At 40.5% G+C, this 17,468-nt stretch overlaps 1 protein-coding gene across 2 annotated transcripts in view; it reads right to left on the bottom strand.

Moving 5' to 3' along the window:
- ltbp1 (latent transforming growth factor beta binding protein 1) overlaps nucleotides 1-17,468 on the bottom strand; it is a 141,758-nt gene that overhangs the window by 5,064 nt on the left and 119,226 nt on the right. For both annotated transcript variants that reach the window (XM_074675580.1, XM_074675581.1), the window contains 10 exons: nucleotides 15,734-15,856; nucleotides 13,604-13,729; nucleotides 13,359-13,487; nucleotides 11,217-11,345; nucleotides 5,570-5,707; nucleotides 5,295-5,456; nucleotides 5,090-5,179; nucleotides 3,023-3,151; nucleotides 2,081-2,221; nucleotides 253-429 (listed from right to left, as the gene is read on the bottom strand). In XM_074675580.1, coding sequence (XP_074531681.1) covers nucleotides 253-429; nucleotides 2,081-2,221; nucleotides 3,023-3,151; nucleotides 5,090-5,179; nucleotides 5,295-5,456; nucleotides 5,570-5,707; nucleotides 11,217-11,345; nucleotides 13,359-13,487; nucleotides 13,604-13,729; nucleotides 15,734-15,856 — 1,344 coding nt within the window. The remainder of the gene's footprint in view (nucleotides 1-252; nucleotides 430-2,080; nucleotides 2,222-3,022; nucleotides 3,152-5,089; nucleotides 5,180-5,294; nucleotides 5,457-5,569; nucleotides 5,708-11,216; nucleotides 11,346-13,358; nucleotides 13,488-13,603; nucleotides 13,730-15,733; nucleotides 15,857-17,468) is intronic.

Here is a 17,468-nt window from a genome sequence, read left to right as displayed (position 1 = left end):
TGTCTGTCTCTCCAGCCCTCATCTCAGCAGCAGATTTATTGGCCACAGCTACTGGTACAAGCTAATGGCACAAACTCCTCTATGTCACCTGAAACACTGCTGAATGTGAGACACGTTACAAGGTTTGTCTGGCAAAGAGAGCTGCGTGTGTGCGTGCGTGCGTGCGTGCGTGCGTGCGTGCGTGCGTGCGTGCGTGCGTGCGTGCGTGCGTGCGTGCGTGCGTGCGTGTGTGTGTGTGTGTGTGGTGCGTACCACTGTCTCTGTGCGGACACAGGGCACAGTCCATGCCCCAGGCCTCTCCGTACAGACAGCAACACTCCGTGTACGTGGTCTTCCTGTCCGGACCCAGTGGCTGTGTGCACGTCATGGTTTCTATCGCCTTCTGCCAGCAGATCCCCTGGTAGTCCACCTGCTCCGTCTCGTGTTGCCCTGCACAGATAAACAAACAGCATCACTGCATGACAGGAGGCGTCCTTTAGACTCTGTTGTCATCCATAAAGTTCTTTACAATAAAGGGTAGTTTGGGTTTACTGAGGTGAGGTTCTGTGAGGTAGTCAGCGTTTTACATAGAGTAGACAGGGTTAGGGTAACTCAGCATGGCTGCTGTTGAGAAGCAGCTGCTGAACAGCTTTTGACGCAGTAAATCACAACATTCTTCTGTCAAAAATGTTACATTTTAATTTTTCCTTTGATGAATTTAGATGGATGGAGTTCTTCCCAACAAGGAGGAGGCATGTTGGTGTTGATAGGACCTCATGGTTTCTTGGTTAATATGTTGGTGTACCACAAAGCTCAGTCTAAGGACCAATTTTATTCATTTTATATCTTAAAGAGCTGCTACATGCCTGCCCTTAAGCTGAAACTGATAAGTGCACAGGTGACACTGCAGTCTTGTAAACATGGTAAGGAAGGACAGTCGGGACGTTCTAGCGATCTCTGATTGGCTATCACACTTAGCATGAATAAAAGCACTTGTATACTTCTTTATAAGGAAGAACAGATTTCAGCTCGATATCTGTCTTAGATTCACAGCTGTCCTTCAGTAGAGCGCTAATGTTGAGTGATTTTCTTGCATGTGATTGAGTTCATGTGATGGTCCTTAGGTGGCTTCAGGCTGCTCGCTGATGTCACTGAGGGTAGGCGTGTTTCCCCGCTCCTTTCCCTGTTTTTTTTTCAACAAGCATCTGTCTGGGTGATTGTCACCTAACTTTAGTGTTTAGAGGAAAAATATCTAATCAACTTTCATTAGTATTAAATTTATTAAAATAATTATTATTATAGCCTTCAATGGACAAGGCTTACATGTTCAAAGAATGGTTATACCAAAGAAAAAGTTCCTAGCTTGATTTTTTTTTTCTTAACAAGTTTTTCATTAATGGTTCCCTGGTTTTTCACTAATTTTAGAACCTTATCATAGGGTCTGCCCATGAAACCTTTTTTATTTGTTTTATGAGATGTTATATGTGACAAAGTACAAGAAGTTGTTCTTTAATATATTTTAATGAGAACTATTTTTAGGGCTATTTATATTGGGTTAAATATGCAAATGTCATATTTTATCTCAGTGACGGTGTTACTATCAAATACGTTGGTAAGAAGCATGTAAAAACCTATGGAAGACTACAAGATTTAGTCTGTTTTCACATTTGAAAAGGCCAACAAGTTACAGCTACTGTAGTATTGTTTAAAGGTAAGGAACCTCTAATTTTGGTATGAATACATAGCTGTACACTGTTCCTGTCAAAATAAACTAATAAATAATAAAACAAAGTAGAAGTGCCCAAATTAACAATAACAATTCTTCTTGGCTTTAAGTCTTATACAGTTGGAAAGCCTGTTTATTTCTCTTTTAAACGGACCCATATTAGTCAGAAACATGCATCTGTGGGATGAGCAGCAGAGCTTGGCATTTGAGTTGCAGCCATGAGACATTTGCCAAATCTTCTCTGCCAATAGCAAACAGCTCATTCTCCCATTGACTCTGCCTTACCTTCAGAAGCTAAGCTGTGTATCAGTACTGCATTCGTTGAGACGATGGTTCAAAATGTGAGTAGGCGGGTTAAAAATGAGGCTGACTTACCTGCCACCTCAGGCGGGAAGACACAGCTGTTACTGCTGGGGTCCAGCACCATGGGATGTGTGCAGAAACACATGTATGATCCGTCGGTGTTATGACACTGTCCACCGACACACACTGACTCATCCAGACATTCATCAATGTCTGCAGGAGAAAAACAAACAGAGAGGTTTGATGGGAACAAACAAACAAATCAATCAGACAACTTTCTTCATGAGCAGCACTTCTTTCACAGTTAACCACAGAAACATCTCTGACACACAGGTATTCTTCAGCTAAGAAACAACACTGCTGATGATCTCCCAGCTCCTAACCAACGTCTGCTTCTGTTTCTTGTTTGATTTCTGAAAGCGTCTTGAGCTCCTCATGAAATATGACCAAAATATGTTATTCTACTGGGGCTCTCAGTAAAAGTCTGGTTTATGTCTTCTTCTCTACAACCATCGATAACCTGAAGACCTCATCTCCATGAAACATTAACACGACAAAATATGCCTTTAAATGAGTTTCTCTCTCAAACATTACTTCATTTATTCACTCCAGTTCTTTCTCCATAATTTCTGATTAATCTGCAGACATAAAGCTCAGAGCCCTCGGGCCTGTTCTGGGCTGTTCTGGACTCGTTGGGCCAAATGAGCCAAACCTTTGACGTGCTTTTTTCTACCCTCTGTCTCCTCTTTATGTACTTTATATTGGAAAATGTTCACGGTCTCTCTTATATATCCAGATATACTGAGCTATACATTCTTTTGACTGTGTTGGCCATATAGAAGGACAAAGCAAAACATTGCTGCTCAGAAACAGGAGTCAAGATTAAACAGCCTAGAAATCAATATTCAATTATAACTAATCACTAATGAGAAAAAAATATTGATTATCAAGAAACTTAAGGTGTAAGTGCACTGATCATGTTAGTATGACTGTTTTTTCTGTGCCCACTCTGACCTTTGCACTCCAGCCTGGCAGGGTCGTAGTCCTGTCCTGTCTTACAGTAGCACTCGTAGCTGCCCTTAGTGTCCAAACAGAAGCCTCCTTTACACACCTCCTGACCAAACAGCGCACACTCATCTGCATCTGCACAGAGGTTGACAGAGGATGGCACATGTTACAAACAGTGATACAGAGCCAGAGATTCACTCTGAAGAAATACAGACTCAGCATGAAACAGACAGCTGATATCATCACAACATGCAAAGGAAACTTGTGTTTGCTGTTTTGTCGGGATTCTTCAGGGCAAAGAGAAAAAAATACAGAATCCAAATTCAGACAGACACTGATCTTTGTAAATTAATCATCTGCTTTGACTCACATAAAAAGCAAAAACACCTAATTTGTACAAGGAGACAAAGGAGCACCGATGCGGTTTATAAAGAGTCTGTTGGTCAGGAGCTAGGGTTTGGTGCCTCAGCAGTACAAAGATCTGACACGAGGAGTGTTACAGCAATCGGCTGTGAATTCAGCTGCAGGATATGATTTATGATTCACGATGCTGAGTAGAAGTCCTAGTCTAAATTCACTTTTCAAACGAGCAAGCTCAAAGCTCAGTTCACAAAAGTAAAAATACTTCTTGTCCTTTCTGTATATGTTTTAACTTCAAACCAAATTAACAGTCTTAAAAATGAACTGATGCTGAGGGAGACGTCCATTTACATATTTGCTTTACTTTTTAAGCTGCACTCAGGTGCTTCTATGCATCATTCAATCTAACCTTGTACCCAAAAGTAAAATCTAAAGCTATAAACTTTTACAATATTTTGGTTTCATAGAGCTATAAATTTCATCTTGTGTCTTTTTAAGTATTTGTTTGTACTTTCAAGCTTCTTTTGTTTGTGTCTCTAGGGATAAAAAAGGGTCATTACAATTTTTTGTATCATAATGTATTACATGGAAACATATCTTATAATATGACAGTGGGGACAGGACCTTTTGAAGGTCGCAAAATGCCTTCAAAAATCAAAAAATATTTACAAAAGCTTATTTCATCCATTATTGTAAAAACTGAAACAAAACTAGTAAAGCGCTCAGAGAGCACAGACCTCCACCAAGCATATTGTGATCGTCACCAACACTTTAGTCCTACTTTAATGTTATACTCCCTTTCAGCAGACTGTCTGCTATAATTTGGTGTTAGTTCCAGATTTGTACGATAATTTGTTTCCTGTCAGTGCTTAAAATTATGGTGACCTTGTCTTGTGTTGTTTTGCAAAGCAATCCGACCATTTATCGTGGAGTTAAAACACATATGGTAAAAACAGCCCTATCTCACAATGATAAAGAATCCTTAAAAAAATCCTGGATCCAGATGTTGATCCAGATCACCTCCAAAATTAAGTCACTTCCTTATCCCATTTTTGACATTTCCTGAAAATTTCATCAAGATAATTATGATGATTATTGTAATTTGATATAGAAACAAGAAAACAAAATATTTTATCTGTTTTCCCCACTTCTTTGTTGAAGATCTCTGACCCGACTAAACCAGGATAACATTGTTATCATTTGGGACTGGTTAACTTAGAAAACACTGTGATATGTGAGCATAATGGTCAGTAAGTAGTCGGCCTGAAAGTGAATTCCCACATCAGGTGGTTGCTGGTCTCTAGCACAGCTATTTTGGGGGTTGCGTGCTAAAAAGTTTGGGGACACAAGTAGTATGGCATTGCAATGTTAGCACCACGTCTCAATGTGGTGTATCCTACTGTATCAGATTGTATAATATGAGATGGTATGGTGAAATACATGACGTCCCATTGTTTCGTATCTAATCACAGAATCCTCTCCTGTCAGACTGCATTGTGGAAGGTTAATGAAGGTAAAGGTAATGAAGCTCAACTGTTCCAGAAATTATAGCCCATAACCTGATCTTTATCAATGACTAACAGATTAAACACAGTCTCTGAGATTCATGACCACAGTTTAACCAAAGAGAGTTCAGCAGGGACCTCCAGATGGAGGCTTTTCATGTTACTTTTAAAAAGACTTCCTCTGTCACACAATCAGACTTCAGAATACCTTTGTAGCTGTCAGACGTTGGTACACCATACAGCAAGTCTTCACTGGGAATAAAACCTCTCCCAGACGGACACATCTGATTGAACTGATCTGAAAAGGAGCAGAGAAGGAGAACCCTTGTTTCGAGAGAGCTTCAGTTTTTTAATCGATCATTAAAATGGAAAAAATATGTCTCAATGGTTCCTCCTACTTCTCTGTAACTCACCTGTGCCATTGACAGGGCAGGGATGAACCTCACAGTTATCCCCCCAGCCCGCTCCCAGCGTGCAGCAGCACTCCTGCAGGGTCACATGACTGGTCAGCACACTCTCACACAGGTTCTCATCATTCAGACGATGGTAGCACTCTTTACGCTCCACTGCTGGTGCTGGAGAAGAATGAATGAAGAGACAGAGAGGGCTTTACAAACAGAAGTCTGTCATGTTTTTATCCACTGAATAAAAAAAAAAACACACAAAGTATCATAACAACACCCCCTACCTGTGGGAATGGCCTCACACTTGGCGACCATGACATTGTATTCCTGACCGCTGGGACACACACAGAGGAAGGTACCGTCCACGTTCACACACTGAGCCTCTCCACACACACTGCTCAGCAACTCACACTCATTCACATCTGAGGAGAAAAAGAAGATAGTTTTTATTATTGAGTCAACAACTGGGAATTTATTTTCACATCAAAACTGAAGTCAAATATTGCACGTCAAGAGCTGGACAATATGCTATTCTTGCAATTCGATTCTATTACGATTTTTGGGGTGCTGATTTGATTTAAATCGCGGTTCTTCCATATTTACAATTTTTAGTTTTTAGTTTGCTTCTTTAACACCAGACCATGTGAAAAATTTAAATGATGATAATGTCTACAGACTATATCAGGAGACATGTTTTCCCATAAAATGCACATCACATGAGCCAGACGGATACGTTTCACCCTCTACTGGAGAAAAATGGAAACTTTTTTTCCAATCCAGTTTATAAAAAAAGACCAAAATGAAGAATTTGAATTTGAAAACAAAAAAAAAATTCTGACAAAGAATTCTAATTTTGATATTGTCAAACAAACAATCCTGGTATATCGATTTTTTTTTTCCCATCCTTAATCCTGACAGTTAGCCGCTGGAGTGTTTCAGACAGTGTCTGAAATAAGAGTTTCCTAAAACATCAGTGAGAAAAATCATGGGGGTGGGGGGTGAATCTGTAGATTATACAATGCTACTTCAGGCATACCAGAGGTACAGAATAAAGCTGGTAGCTATGTATGGTCAATTTCAAGCCCAAGGCCCATGTTTATATGGCCAACCAGCTACTATCTTACGATTATGTAACTGATGAGATTACTTAAGGCTGAACAATTTTGGAAAATAATCTCATTGCAATTTATTGGACCAATTTTGCGATTGTGATTTAGCATGCAATTTTGTTTGGGAGGGACATTTATCTTCTGCATTATTTACCATACAGAAGTCATTCCATAGCACGACCAGCATGACAAAGGATACTTTAGACATATAAACATTTTTTTCCTGCAATTTTTGATTGAGAAAGAAAAAGGAACACCGTGAAATTTTGCTGACCATCCATTGTCAGTAATAGTAACAAACTATAAAAGACAAAGTGAACAAGGGGTATAACGGAAGAAGATTAGGGCCACTGAAAAAATAAAAAAATAAAAAAAGTATCTCAAAAAAATCAGAATTCTGACATATATCTTAGAATTCTTACTTTTGTCTCATAAAAAAATAGTAACAAAAATTGGATTATTTTTGTCAGTGGAAAAATTGCATTACATCATATTGCGATGTTGGTTTCAATTTGATTAATTGTTTCGCCTTAAGATTAATCTAGTCCTACTCATGTGTACATTTACATTTTCTGTCAAGTGAACAAACAAAACCAAAGTCTTTCGAGTAAGGTCTCACTAAACTCCAACTGGACTGTGCATAGGCTACTCATATAAAGCTAAAGCTCTGTACATTCAGCAGAAACTCAACAACTTGAACAGCTGATGACTTTAAATTAATGGATTTATCATGATTTGAAAAAACGCATCAGAGGACACAGATTAAAGGTATGATATGCTGCAGAAAAGGAACAAAATGGCGCATTACAGAAGTCCAGAAGGATAAGAAATGTCATTAAAGAAAATCCAGACTTATTTTCCCAATATCGCCCCCAAGTGGAGAACATTTTGTGAGAAGAAGCAGGATTAGCTGACATTCACATTGCATGTTACAGAGCTGCCGAAAACTGACCACTGATCATCTGGCATCAAGAGACAATTGAGGGACAGGTGAGGTTTGATTTTATAAGTTTGTAAGTATGTGTGACTACACTTAGTAAGTTTCTTCAAGAAACAGCAATTAGGGCATTCATATGTTACTTTTACAGCTTTTAATAAAAGTTGCTGACCCTTGGTCATTTCTACAAAATCAAATGTTTTTCCCTTTGAAAAAAAACTAACCCGTGGCATAAAGCTTTAAAAAGCACCATACCCCCTCTTTAATTTAGTCACTGGAGGCTGCTTTCTGCTAGGACCTCAAAACACATAAACACAGAGCCCAGCTTTAAAACAGAGAACAGCATCATAATAACTTAACACGGCTGCATCAAGTATGAAAGGCGATCTTCGAGCAGGTTAGTTCTTCAGATATTGTTTTATTGTAGGATTCGAAAGAGTCCAAATAAAGTTAAGAATAACTCTATCTCCTTCTCTAGCTCTCCATAAACCTTCTCAGAAAAAGCTACGTGATTATTCACATGTTCAGTTAAGTTTAAGGAGGAGTTTTACTCTGAGGAAATAATGTGGTTGAGATTCGGTCTTGCTCTTTTTTCATGCTTAAAAAGAAAAGGAGAAATGGGGAGGGATGGTGAAGATAGAATCTCACAGGCAAGACTGGAAACCACAGGAAAAGAAGACAAGATATAAGAACCAGGAGAGAGGAAACCAGAGATATTTGGCTGATAAGAGGAGAGGACTGGATGGAGGGGAAGGAAGACGGGGAGACGACACGCATTCTGAACGGTTAGTGGTACACCACCGCTGCTGGTTTTCAAGGATTGTGTGTGTGTAAGTGAGTCCATCTGTGCTTGCCACAGTACAGTGATGGTTTGGCAGTGAAGAGGAGGCAGCTGGCTGCACTGAAGTTGGGTGGGACCCAGCAGCACTGCCAAAGGACAGATGGGAAGTGTGTGTAACTGTGCAAAGGGACAGAGTGTATTGAGATGTACGGGTACAGTGTGCACTTAGTGTCGGTACAGTATTTTACGCCTGTTTGGGCGTATTTTTGGTGGGGTTGGTCACAGGGAAAGTGTGAGGGGGGAAAGTTTTTTTTTTTTATCAAGGTTGAGCAGAGGGGGGAATCTGCTCTGACAATCCTTCCTGCAAGAGGAAATTGGACTGGATGGGAGCTGTGGGGGCTCATTTAGCCTGGGGAAAACCACCAGCACCATCCAGCTCGCGCTCATTCCAAACCGAGCCTGAGGAAAACCACCCATTTTCAACATTAGCTCCATGCAGTCCACGTTCAGATTGAATGTCCACGATGCTTGGCAATACGAGGGTGATCTGTGAGACGCCAAAGGTAACTTGAGGGTCAGACCCCAATATCTGCAATGATGGTTAGGAGCAGGGTCATTTTCCTCAAAAACTGAGAGAACCAGACCTGCTTTATTCAGAGAGGTGATTTTAATCTCGGAAATGTTTCACTTCCCTTAGCTGTCTCATTATTTTATTACAACTTCTTTTTCTTCTCTCCTCCACTCAACTCTTTGAAACATCTAAAGAGACTGACCCCACATTCATTAGATAGAGGCAGTGTGTGGAAAAAGTCCTATCAAAACCCCAATCTTAAGACAGTTTTCACATTCACTACAATTCCTACCTTTCATTTCATTTTGTGAAAGGCAATTTGAGACAAAGCTGTTTAATAAAATCAGCATCTCTAAATGAAAGGAAGCTGTTCTTTTCCAGTGTCAACTCACATCAAATCAGGCACGTCTCATTCTTAGTCTACTCACAGGGGGTCGCCAAAATTAAAGCAATTCAAAATCAAAAGTTTTCAACAAATTTCACCTAGATGAAGTGTGGAACAAGGAGAAAAACATTTTCGTTATGTGATCTCCATTTTGAATCTGGAGGTGGGACTAGAGCCCTAAATACCAAGTGTATAAAGAATACACAAAACGGCTGGAGGCTTGTGAACTGTTTAAAGAGAGGGCATTCTGGGGCTTTAGTTTGTATCTCTAGTCCCCCTTTAGACACTTTGCATAAATTACAGCTCAAAAAAAGCGTCTGTCTTCAACGTTGTTTTAGCTGCTGTCTCTTTAAAGCTCCTTGCTTCATAAACCCCCTTATCTCTGATTGGCCAGCTCTCTGGAAGCCTGTCAGTGAAGCGGGCTACTGGCAGATCTTGGTGCTCAAGGCCCAACCCCTGTGATGACCTCCTCATTTCTGAAAATATTGTAACGATCCCATGCTTTTTTTTTTAACAGACTGTTTTGATCAATCTACAGACGGATTCAGTAATTTCTTTCACATATGAATAAGTAAAAGTTTGAAAATCTGCACGTTTAGCTTGAACATCCGGCATTGTTACTTAACATCCATGTTTCAATATGGGAAGCAGGAAACCCCCTCTTTAAGAATAATGCAAACACCATTTTTTTTTGCATTTGAAGTCCAACAGAAGCTCAGGCTCAAGCTCCAGTTCTTAAAGGACTTGATATGTTTCTGTAACTTAAGGTTTGGGGCAAAGTTTCAGTGTCAGAAATAAAAGGACCTAAGCTGTGGTGTCTGCTAAGTGAAAATATCAAGCCTCCTTGGTATCGTAATGCAGCAAGTCCCAGTGGAATCAAATTGTTACTTTAGCACCTATGAAGATGCCTTCAAAAAACAGAAACATCCTTTTTATCCCTATAAAGCCTCACCCATGATAAAATAAGAGTTCTAGTTTTTAAAAGGTGAGATTTTATTAACCCTTCTAACAAAATCCACATAATATTGCAAAATCATTTTGTTTCGAATTCTTTTATATCAAATTTGATAAATTGGGTGGTTTTGTTTTTTAAAAATATCAGTCTTTCAATGCATAAAAAAACTTTCTTTTTTTCCTTTTTTTTTAAAAAGGAAAAAAAGGCTTTTCTGGACCCCCCCCCCCCCCTGCAAAAAAATTAAAATTAAAATGAAAATAAACAAAAATAACTGATTTATTTCGACAGGTTATTAAGGAAATTACTTATCATGTTGATTAGATAGAAGTCCTTGAAACTCATGTACCAAACATGATACATTTGGCAACACAGCGTTAACAAACCACCACGACTTGACATGTCTGTTCTGTTTTAAGTATCACTTTGTTTGCGCTGTGCCCTGTTAAAGATCCCTACTATCAGGTCTTCTGCTCAGTTCCTGGAAGTCTGTGGAGCAGTAATTAGAGCTGCGCTCGGAGTGAGAAGGTTATTGGTTTGATTCCCCTGTTGGGCAGTTGGCTTTCTGTGAAGAGTTTGTGTGTTCTTCTCATGCATGCTGAGGTTCACTCCAGCTTTCTTGTATGTATGTGTGAGAGTGTGCACCTTGCACCCTATGAAGACTCCACCCCCTAGACCTCAAAAGAGAAAAGTGATAAAGAAAGCGGATGGATGAGGATACTGTTCTGCACAAGTAGCTATGGTGTTTTTTGTTTCACAAAAGGTGGCGGATTTGAATTAGTCTGGTGATGCTCGGGTGAAGTGTTTCAGCACGTGTTTGGGGGGGTGTTGCTGTCTTGTGGGTCCCACGGGGCCACACACTTGACCCACACACTCAGCTGTGTGTCTCTGTTTGACATCGTGCTGAAGTATATTAGTCGTGCTGCTGCTTTTAGTCGCCACAAAGTTTATACAAACTTTACAGCGGACATTGGTTTCCTTGAGGTCCGAGTCTGCAAAACCAAACCACTTCCAGATGTCTGAGGAGGCTTTTTTTCAGAGCTCCTCACTTTTATTAGCATCAGCACATGCAGGCAAGTAGACACTTCACCTGTGTCTGAATACAACTCCCATGTTTCTCTGCACTGATGAAGTTCAGGGAAGAAGCTGGATTTTTGTACCATGATTACCTGAGGATTAAAAACAGCAACACTTACCCACACAGCTCTGGCCGTCCTGCGACTCCTGGTAGCCCTGGTCACAGAGGCATCGGAAAGAGCCCAGTCTGTTCTCACAGAAGCCATGAGGGCCGCACAGAGTCTCATTAAGCCCACATTCATCAATATCTGGAGAAAAAAAAAACACAAACAAAGCCAAGAAATGTCATGCAATACTTCGCACTTTTGAAGTATTTTCCAAACTTTCTGTAATGATTCTGTTGTTTATATCGTGAACACTGTGTTCTTTGCAAACAAGCTGAAATTTACAACAATGCATGGACATCTGCTCATCAAATGAACACTGATTGTTTGCAGGTTGAAACAGGCATACCCACACAGACTCTGTAAAACACAATCCATCCCTGCTTGTCTATGTTTCCTTCCACAGATTAAGGAAGTGACATGAAAGGTGAAAATTAAACCCGGAGGATTTTGCAGAATACTAACAGCTTATGGAGTTGAATCAGGGGTTGCAATAGGCTGCAAATGAATCATGCATTAACAACATTCATAAGGAAGACATCGAGACACACACACACACACACACACACACATAGAGTCAGACTGGAGTCAGAGCCCCCCTGCATAAATCACGAGGCGGAGAGCAACAAATATCCCTCCTCGTCTAGACAGCCAGCTCAAAGGCTTCCGTCTGTTTCTTTCCTCTCATTTTTTCCTTCCTTCCTTTTTGCAGAACATTTCTTTATTTGGTGTTGTTTTCAAACTTTTCAGACCCTTTTTTTTTTCTAAAAGCTGTGCGTGTCTTGTCAAATTGGTGAAGAATTATTTTCCTAATTTGCTTGTGTTTTGTCTCCCTGCATGTGTTTCTCTCTCCTGCTGTGGTGTGCTGATCTCACCGGGCAGCAGAGAAACTAATCTGAAGACACTGAGAGGTTACACTTCAGCTGGGAACAACCAGATCAGAAATGCAGGTAAAAATATGAAAACATCTACAAGAATAAAAGTTACTAAAAAGTTTTAAATAGGTAGACAAAATGTTAAGGCCTAAACATTTCTTAAAAAGTTTTATTTCAACTTGTGAAAGATGTGAAATTTAAATGTCACTTCAATCCAGCCTGATTTAATTCTTTTTTGTGGATTTTTTATTCGTGTAACCTTTTAAAGCATCCACCTTTGTTGTTTTGGTGAAGACATTCCTCTCTCAGAGTACAATAAGATTTATTTTGATGCTGTGTCTTGTCTGTAAGCAACATAATTGTAGGTGACTTAATTTGCTCCTGCAAGAGGAAAAATCATCAGTTATTTGACAGAGTTACAGCCAAAAAACAGCAGATTCCTCTCTGGTATGGCTCCACTCCATCACGTCACAAGATCAGATAGGTTTCTATTCAAGTCAATGTGTTGGCACCAAAGACTGGTACAAAAAAAATGGTAAAAAATAATGGATGTAATCTTGCTCAGCTCATTGTGAGGTTGCCACAAAAACTGCTCCCCCTAGTGGCTGACTGCAGTGTAGGTAAAAAAATCTGGCTCTCCAGTCTAGGGGTGGCCAACCTGTGGCTCGTGAGCCACATGTGGCTCTTTGCCATTCGGTGTGTGGCTCTTCGATCTATCTATAGAAAATATGTGTATATTGCATACGTATTGTTATAAATAGTGGTGTGCCAATCTAAAATACTAATATATTGATGCCAACGTTGGGATCAGTGTTGGTCAGTGCTTTGGTGATGAGATTGATACTTAAGTTTCAGTTTCTTTTCTCTACATGTGCTACTCTCAATCGCTCATGTGCTTATAGGTATATCTATCTATCTAGATAGATAGATAGATAGATAGATAGATAGATAGATAGATAGATAGATAGATAGATAGATAGTTAAGTTCTATTCTATTTTACTCTATTCAATTCTATTCTATATTTTTCAGAAGGCAAACGGTTTTGTTTAGACTCATGTCATATTTTTATTTAATTGGATACTGAATATTTTGGTTTTATTAATTGTACGCCGTAGTCCTCATTTATTTTCACCATATTCTAATTCATTTCACAGCATTAAATAAAGACCTTTGGATGAAAATGAGATACCTGCTTTATCATGAATATCGTGACTTTCCTCTAAGTTTACAGAAGAGTATTCATGTGCACATGTCATTTGTGTGTGTGTAGTTGCATCTCACCATCACAGGATGGCGTGTCAAGGCTGGCGGTGAATCCACTCTCGCACACACACCGGTAGGATCCGTCAGTGTTGAGACACTCACCGTGTGGGGAACAGGGCTCCTGTTCATCCACACACTCATCAACATCTGGGAGGACAGAGACAGAGAGCCACTGAGAGACCTGTGCATCCATCAGAGCGGCTCAGCGTGTCACTCCACAGGTCGAAATCCAGGATCAGAAACACATCTGCTCCAGCACTCACCTCCACAGATGGTGCCGTTGATCTGTCTGAATCCAGAAGGGCAGGTACAGGTGTAAGAGCCCACGTTATTCACGCACTCCCCAACGTCCCCACAGGGCCTGGCCACTTCTAAACACTCGTCAACATCTGGAGCACACACACACCAGTCCAATCAGAAGAGGATTAAAACGGGGTGCGGCGTGGGGACATTCATAAAATTTATGGTAACTTTTTGTTGATATTTTGTCATGTGTTTTGGTGTTTGTAGTTAACGTGAGCACACAGGGACTTTGACTCTCCTCTCTTCACAGATGACAATGGGCAGTTGCAGGCTAAACTGCTTCCTCACCGCCTGCTGATGATGCATTGCTGGTATGTTTCATCCTCAGAGCTGGCAGGAAAGTTATTGATGACATATCCTCTCTGACAGAAAGATTACAGGAACTACAGCTGGGACACACCAACACAATGCTTTCACAATGTACTGAGATCCTGCTGGCTTATTGTTACTCAGCTGACTCCAGACTTGTACTACAAAAATAACACAACGTGGGAGATTCATTCATCATTTCTCACTTTATCGGAACTCAGCCCTGAATCTGTGCTCCTCCTTATCTGAAAGACAAATACTGGTCTGTTTTGTGATTTAAAAAAAAAAAAGGAAGGGATTTATTTTATTACTCTTCATTTTAGTTGAATCAGGGATGGGAGTGAGACATAATGTGGGCATGGCTGAGCAGGAAGGTTTGCAGCTTGGACTTCACCTCTATACTGGTTTTTAGATCAGCTAGAGGTTAGTTGTAGTCATAATGTGTTTTTCAACTAGAAGTTCCAGGAACCATTTAGTTCTAGGACTATTCCTCCAGGAACTAAATAGTACCTGAAGCAAATTGTTGTCTTTATTCCCACCAAGGCATGAAGTCCCGTGAAGATGACGCAAATCAGGCCAGAAAAAAATAAAAGAAATTGCACTTCACCACCAGACCAGCAGATGGTAGTAAGACAATTAGGAACACCATTCACTAAATGTAACACCTGAGAAGGCAGGCATCAGAATATGCAACACTGCAGTTAGCCTGTTAGCGTGAGTATTCAATAACCCTGGAAACAGGATTTTAAAACAGCTTCATCCAGCAAAACACAGGTTGATCTCTGCTGTCTAAAGCATAAAGAAGGCTGTTGACCAGTGTTTCAGCTTAAAGAGTGATTGTGTTAATTCACAACTTTCAACAAGCTGCATGATTCTCAATAGCTTTAGATTATCGATTAATACTCATTTTAACTATTCAGGATAAACTCCTGAGGACCCCTATGTTTGAACAACTGTCCTAACCTGGATATCCACTGACACGTTCTGCTGAAGGTCTCCAGTTTACAGGGTCACTCTTTAAACTGGAACACCGGGAGCTGACAGTGACACTATAGCCGCGTTTCCACCAAGCAGTTCGTCTCAGTACAGTGCACATTTTTTAGAGTTTCCACTGACTTATCCTGGGACATAACCGAGACGAGCCATCCCACTTTTTGGGACCCTTCTATCTGGGTGCCAGACTGAACGAATCTGCTAACGGAAGATGGAGCTACAACACTGCAGACCATTGATTGGTCAAAAGAATCGCCACTTACCGTGCAACAGCAGCTGCATTTCTCCTGGCAGCACACAGACTTCTCTGAAACAAAGCTTGATTGTGCTTTGTATCAAAGAGCTACATGCCAATCACAGAAAGGACGAAATGCTGCATGTCTTCCATCCGTGCTCTTTGTTTACTGTGTCGCATTTCTCTTCTTTGTTGGATTTATTAGCGGGGTAAACTGTGTCGCACTGCCACAGCGTCATGCTATTGTTTAACAGCTGCGTCTTTCGGCATCTGACTTACACGCCGCCTACCACAAGAGGGCACAGTTTGCTGTGGGAACACAAACGGGATCAGGCTTAACTGTACCAAACCGTCCCAAACCCTACTGAACCAAACTGGACTGCTTGTCATCTTATTGGGGACGGAGGAAGAGGGAAATAAAAACACTGTGGGTGCTCCACCAATCAGAAAGATCAGCTTGCAGATGACCTCTTGGCCAGGTCACCCGTGTAAAGAGATCCTGTTCTCAATGTTGTAGTTTTTTTGCCTGGTTAAATAAAATGTTACATCTTACCATTACAGTCGTCTCCAGAGGGGGACGCTCTGAATCCCGTCCCGCAGAGACAGATGAAGGAGCCGTCTGTGTTCTGGCAGTGGCCTCTGGTGCAGACGCGTTGGTCCTGGCACTCATCTATATCTGGAAGAACACAAACACTTGAAGGACTTCATCATATAAACAGCACCCTGACCATCACTTCAGTTTCTAAAGAGCAGGAGAACAGCATCTCCGGTACATTAAATAAATCTTGAGGCTAATTGCTGTAAAGACCTTTTGTAAACAATAATGAACACTTTGAAACGTCTCCTCACACTGAGGGAGCAGTGAGTCCTGTGATTTATAGTCTGAGTGGCACACACACGGTGGAGATCGGCTCTAATTAAAGCTGGAGGGCTCAACGTTTCAGGTAAACACAGGCAGAGTAATTGGAGGAGCGTATTATAATTGGTCAGTGTTGTATTAATATACAACAGCGTGTTATAATTAAGGTTTATTAACTAAACTTTGTTACTGTAGGAACACAAACAGCTGATAAGTAAATGTTGAAACTTCATTACGTGCTGCTCAAACAGCTCCACAGCAGCTCTGAAGTGATGTGAGAGGCCTGAACATTTCTGACCGAGGAAGTGATGTGATTCAGCTTCAGGCGAAATAAAATAAAGCCCTTTGGTCAAACCAGCCAAAAGGCTTTGAATGTTAAATCCATTCATGCAAACCCTGTCCAGAGCTAATGCATGTTTATGAGGCAACAGCTCCTTTTAATGTTTGCAGCTATTACACACTTAATATTTATAGGCAAAGATTCATTCTGACCACCACAACTTCTGACCAACAGTTAAATCACTGCAGCTCAAAACAGATCCGTCTGATGTTACCAGCCCTGGATTACTCAAACCTCTTTCCACGCTGCCAGTTCAAGGCATGATTTGTCTCACCCTCAATATGAACGTCACACTACATGATGGTGGGCCCAAGGCGTGCCAGCATCTGAGGTTACAGAGGCATGTGCACCTCCTATATTACTGCAAAGGAGCTTTTCGACCAGGAATTACTCTTACAAAAAGTAATCGGTTCCTGTCGCACATTGTTGCCCCGAAGATTATATAAATGAGACGAGTGACATACAGAGAAAAAAAAAAAGTAACTGCATTACACCACCAGACCAGTAGAGGGCTGAGGACAAAAATGAAGGCCATCCATCAAAGATGACACCAAAGAAGGTGAAAACAGGACGACATTGTTACGTGTACCACCACAGCTGGCCTGTTATCCTGAGGATATGCTAGCTGGTTTCGAACATGCTTCATTTCGCTGCAGTTGGATTTATTGAGCTGTCGCCTAATAGGAGGCAAACTCTAACGACAAAACACTACAACCACTCATCTAAAGGTGTCCAGTTTATAGGGTAATTTTAAACTGTCACTTAAGCTGACAGAGACACATTTACACTAAGGTCATGTCTAAGGATAGGTACCAATTTAGGTACTTTTGTTGGTACCAACTGAATTCTGTCAAAAGTACTGGGTACTGATTCACATAAAATCAAAAGGTATCATGTTTAGGTACCTAAATGCATCTTTGTGACTGTGAAGGAGCAGAAGAGAAGGGGATTTTCCATGCTGGACATGAAAACAGCATTGCAAGGTTATATATTGAAGAATAAATATGTTAAATTGAAAAAAAAATTCTTATTTTATTGTTACACAAATTGATAATTTTTCCCACATAAACACAAAAAAGTACTGAAAAT

Source organism: Halichoeres trimaculatus, unplaced genomic scaffold (assembly GCF_033239565.1).
Source record: "Halichoeres trimaculatus isolate MK-OKI-2021-1 unplaced genomic scaffold, fHalTri1.1 fHalTri1_scaffold_8, whole genome shotgun sequence".
NCBI lineage: Eukaryota > Metazoa > Chordata > Actinopteri > Labriformes > Labridae > Halichoeres > Halichoeres trimaculatus.
This window is presented reverse-complemented; position numbering and strand designations above follow the sequence as displayed.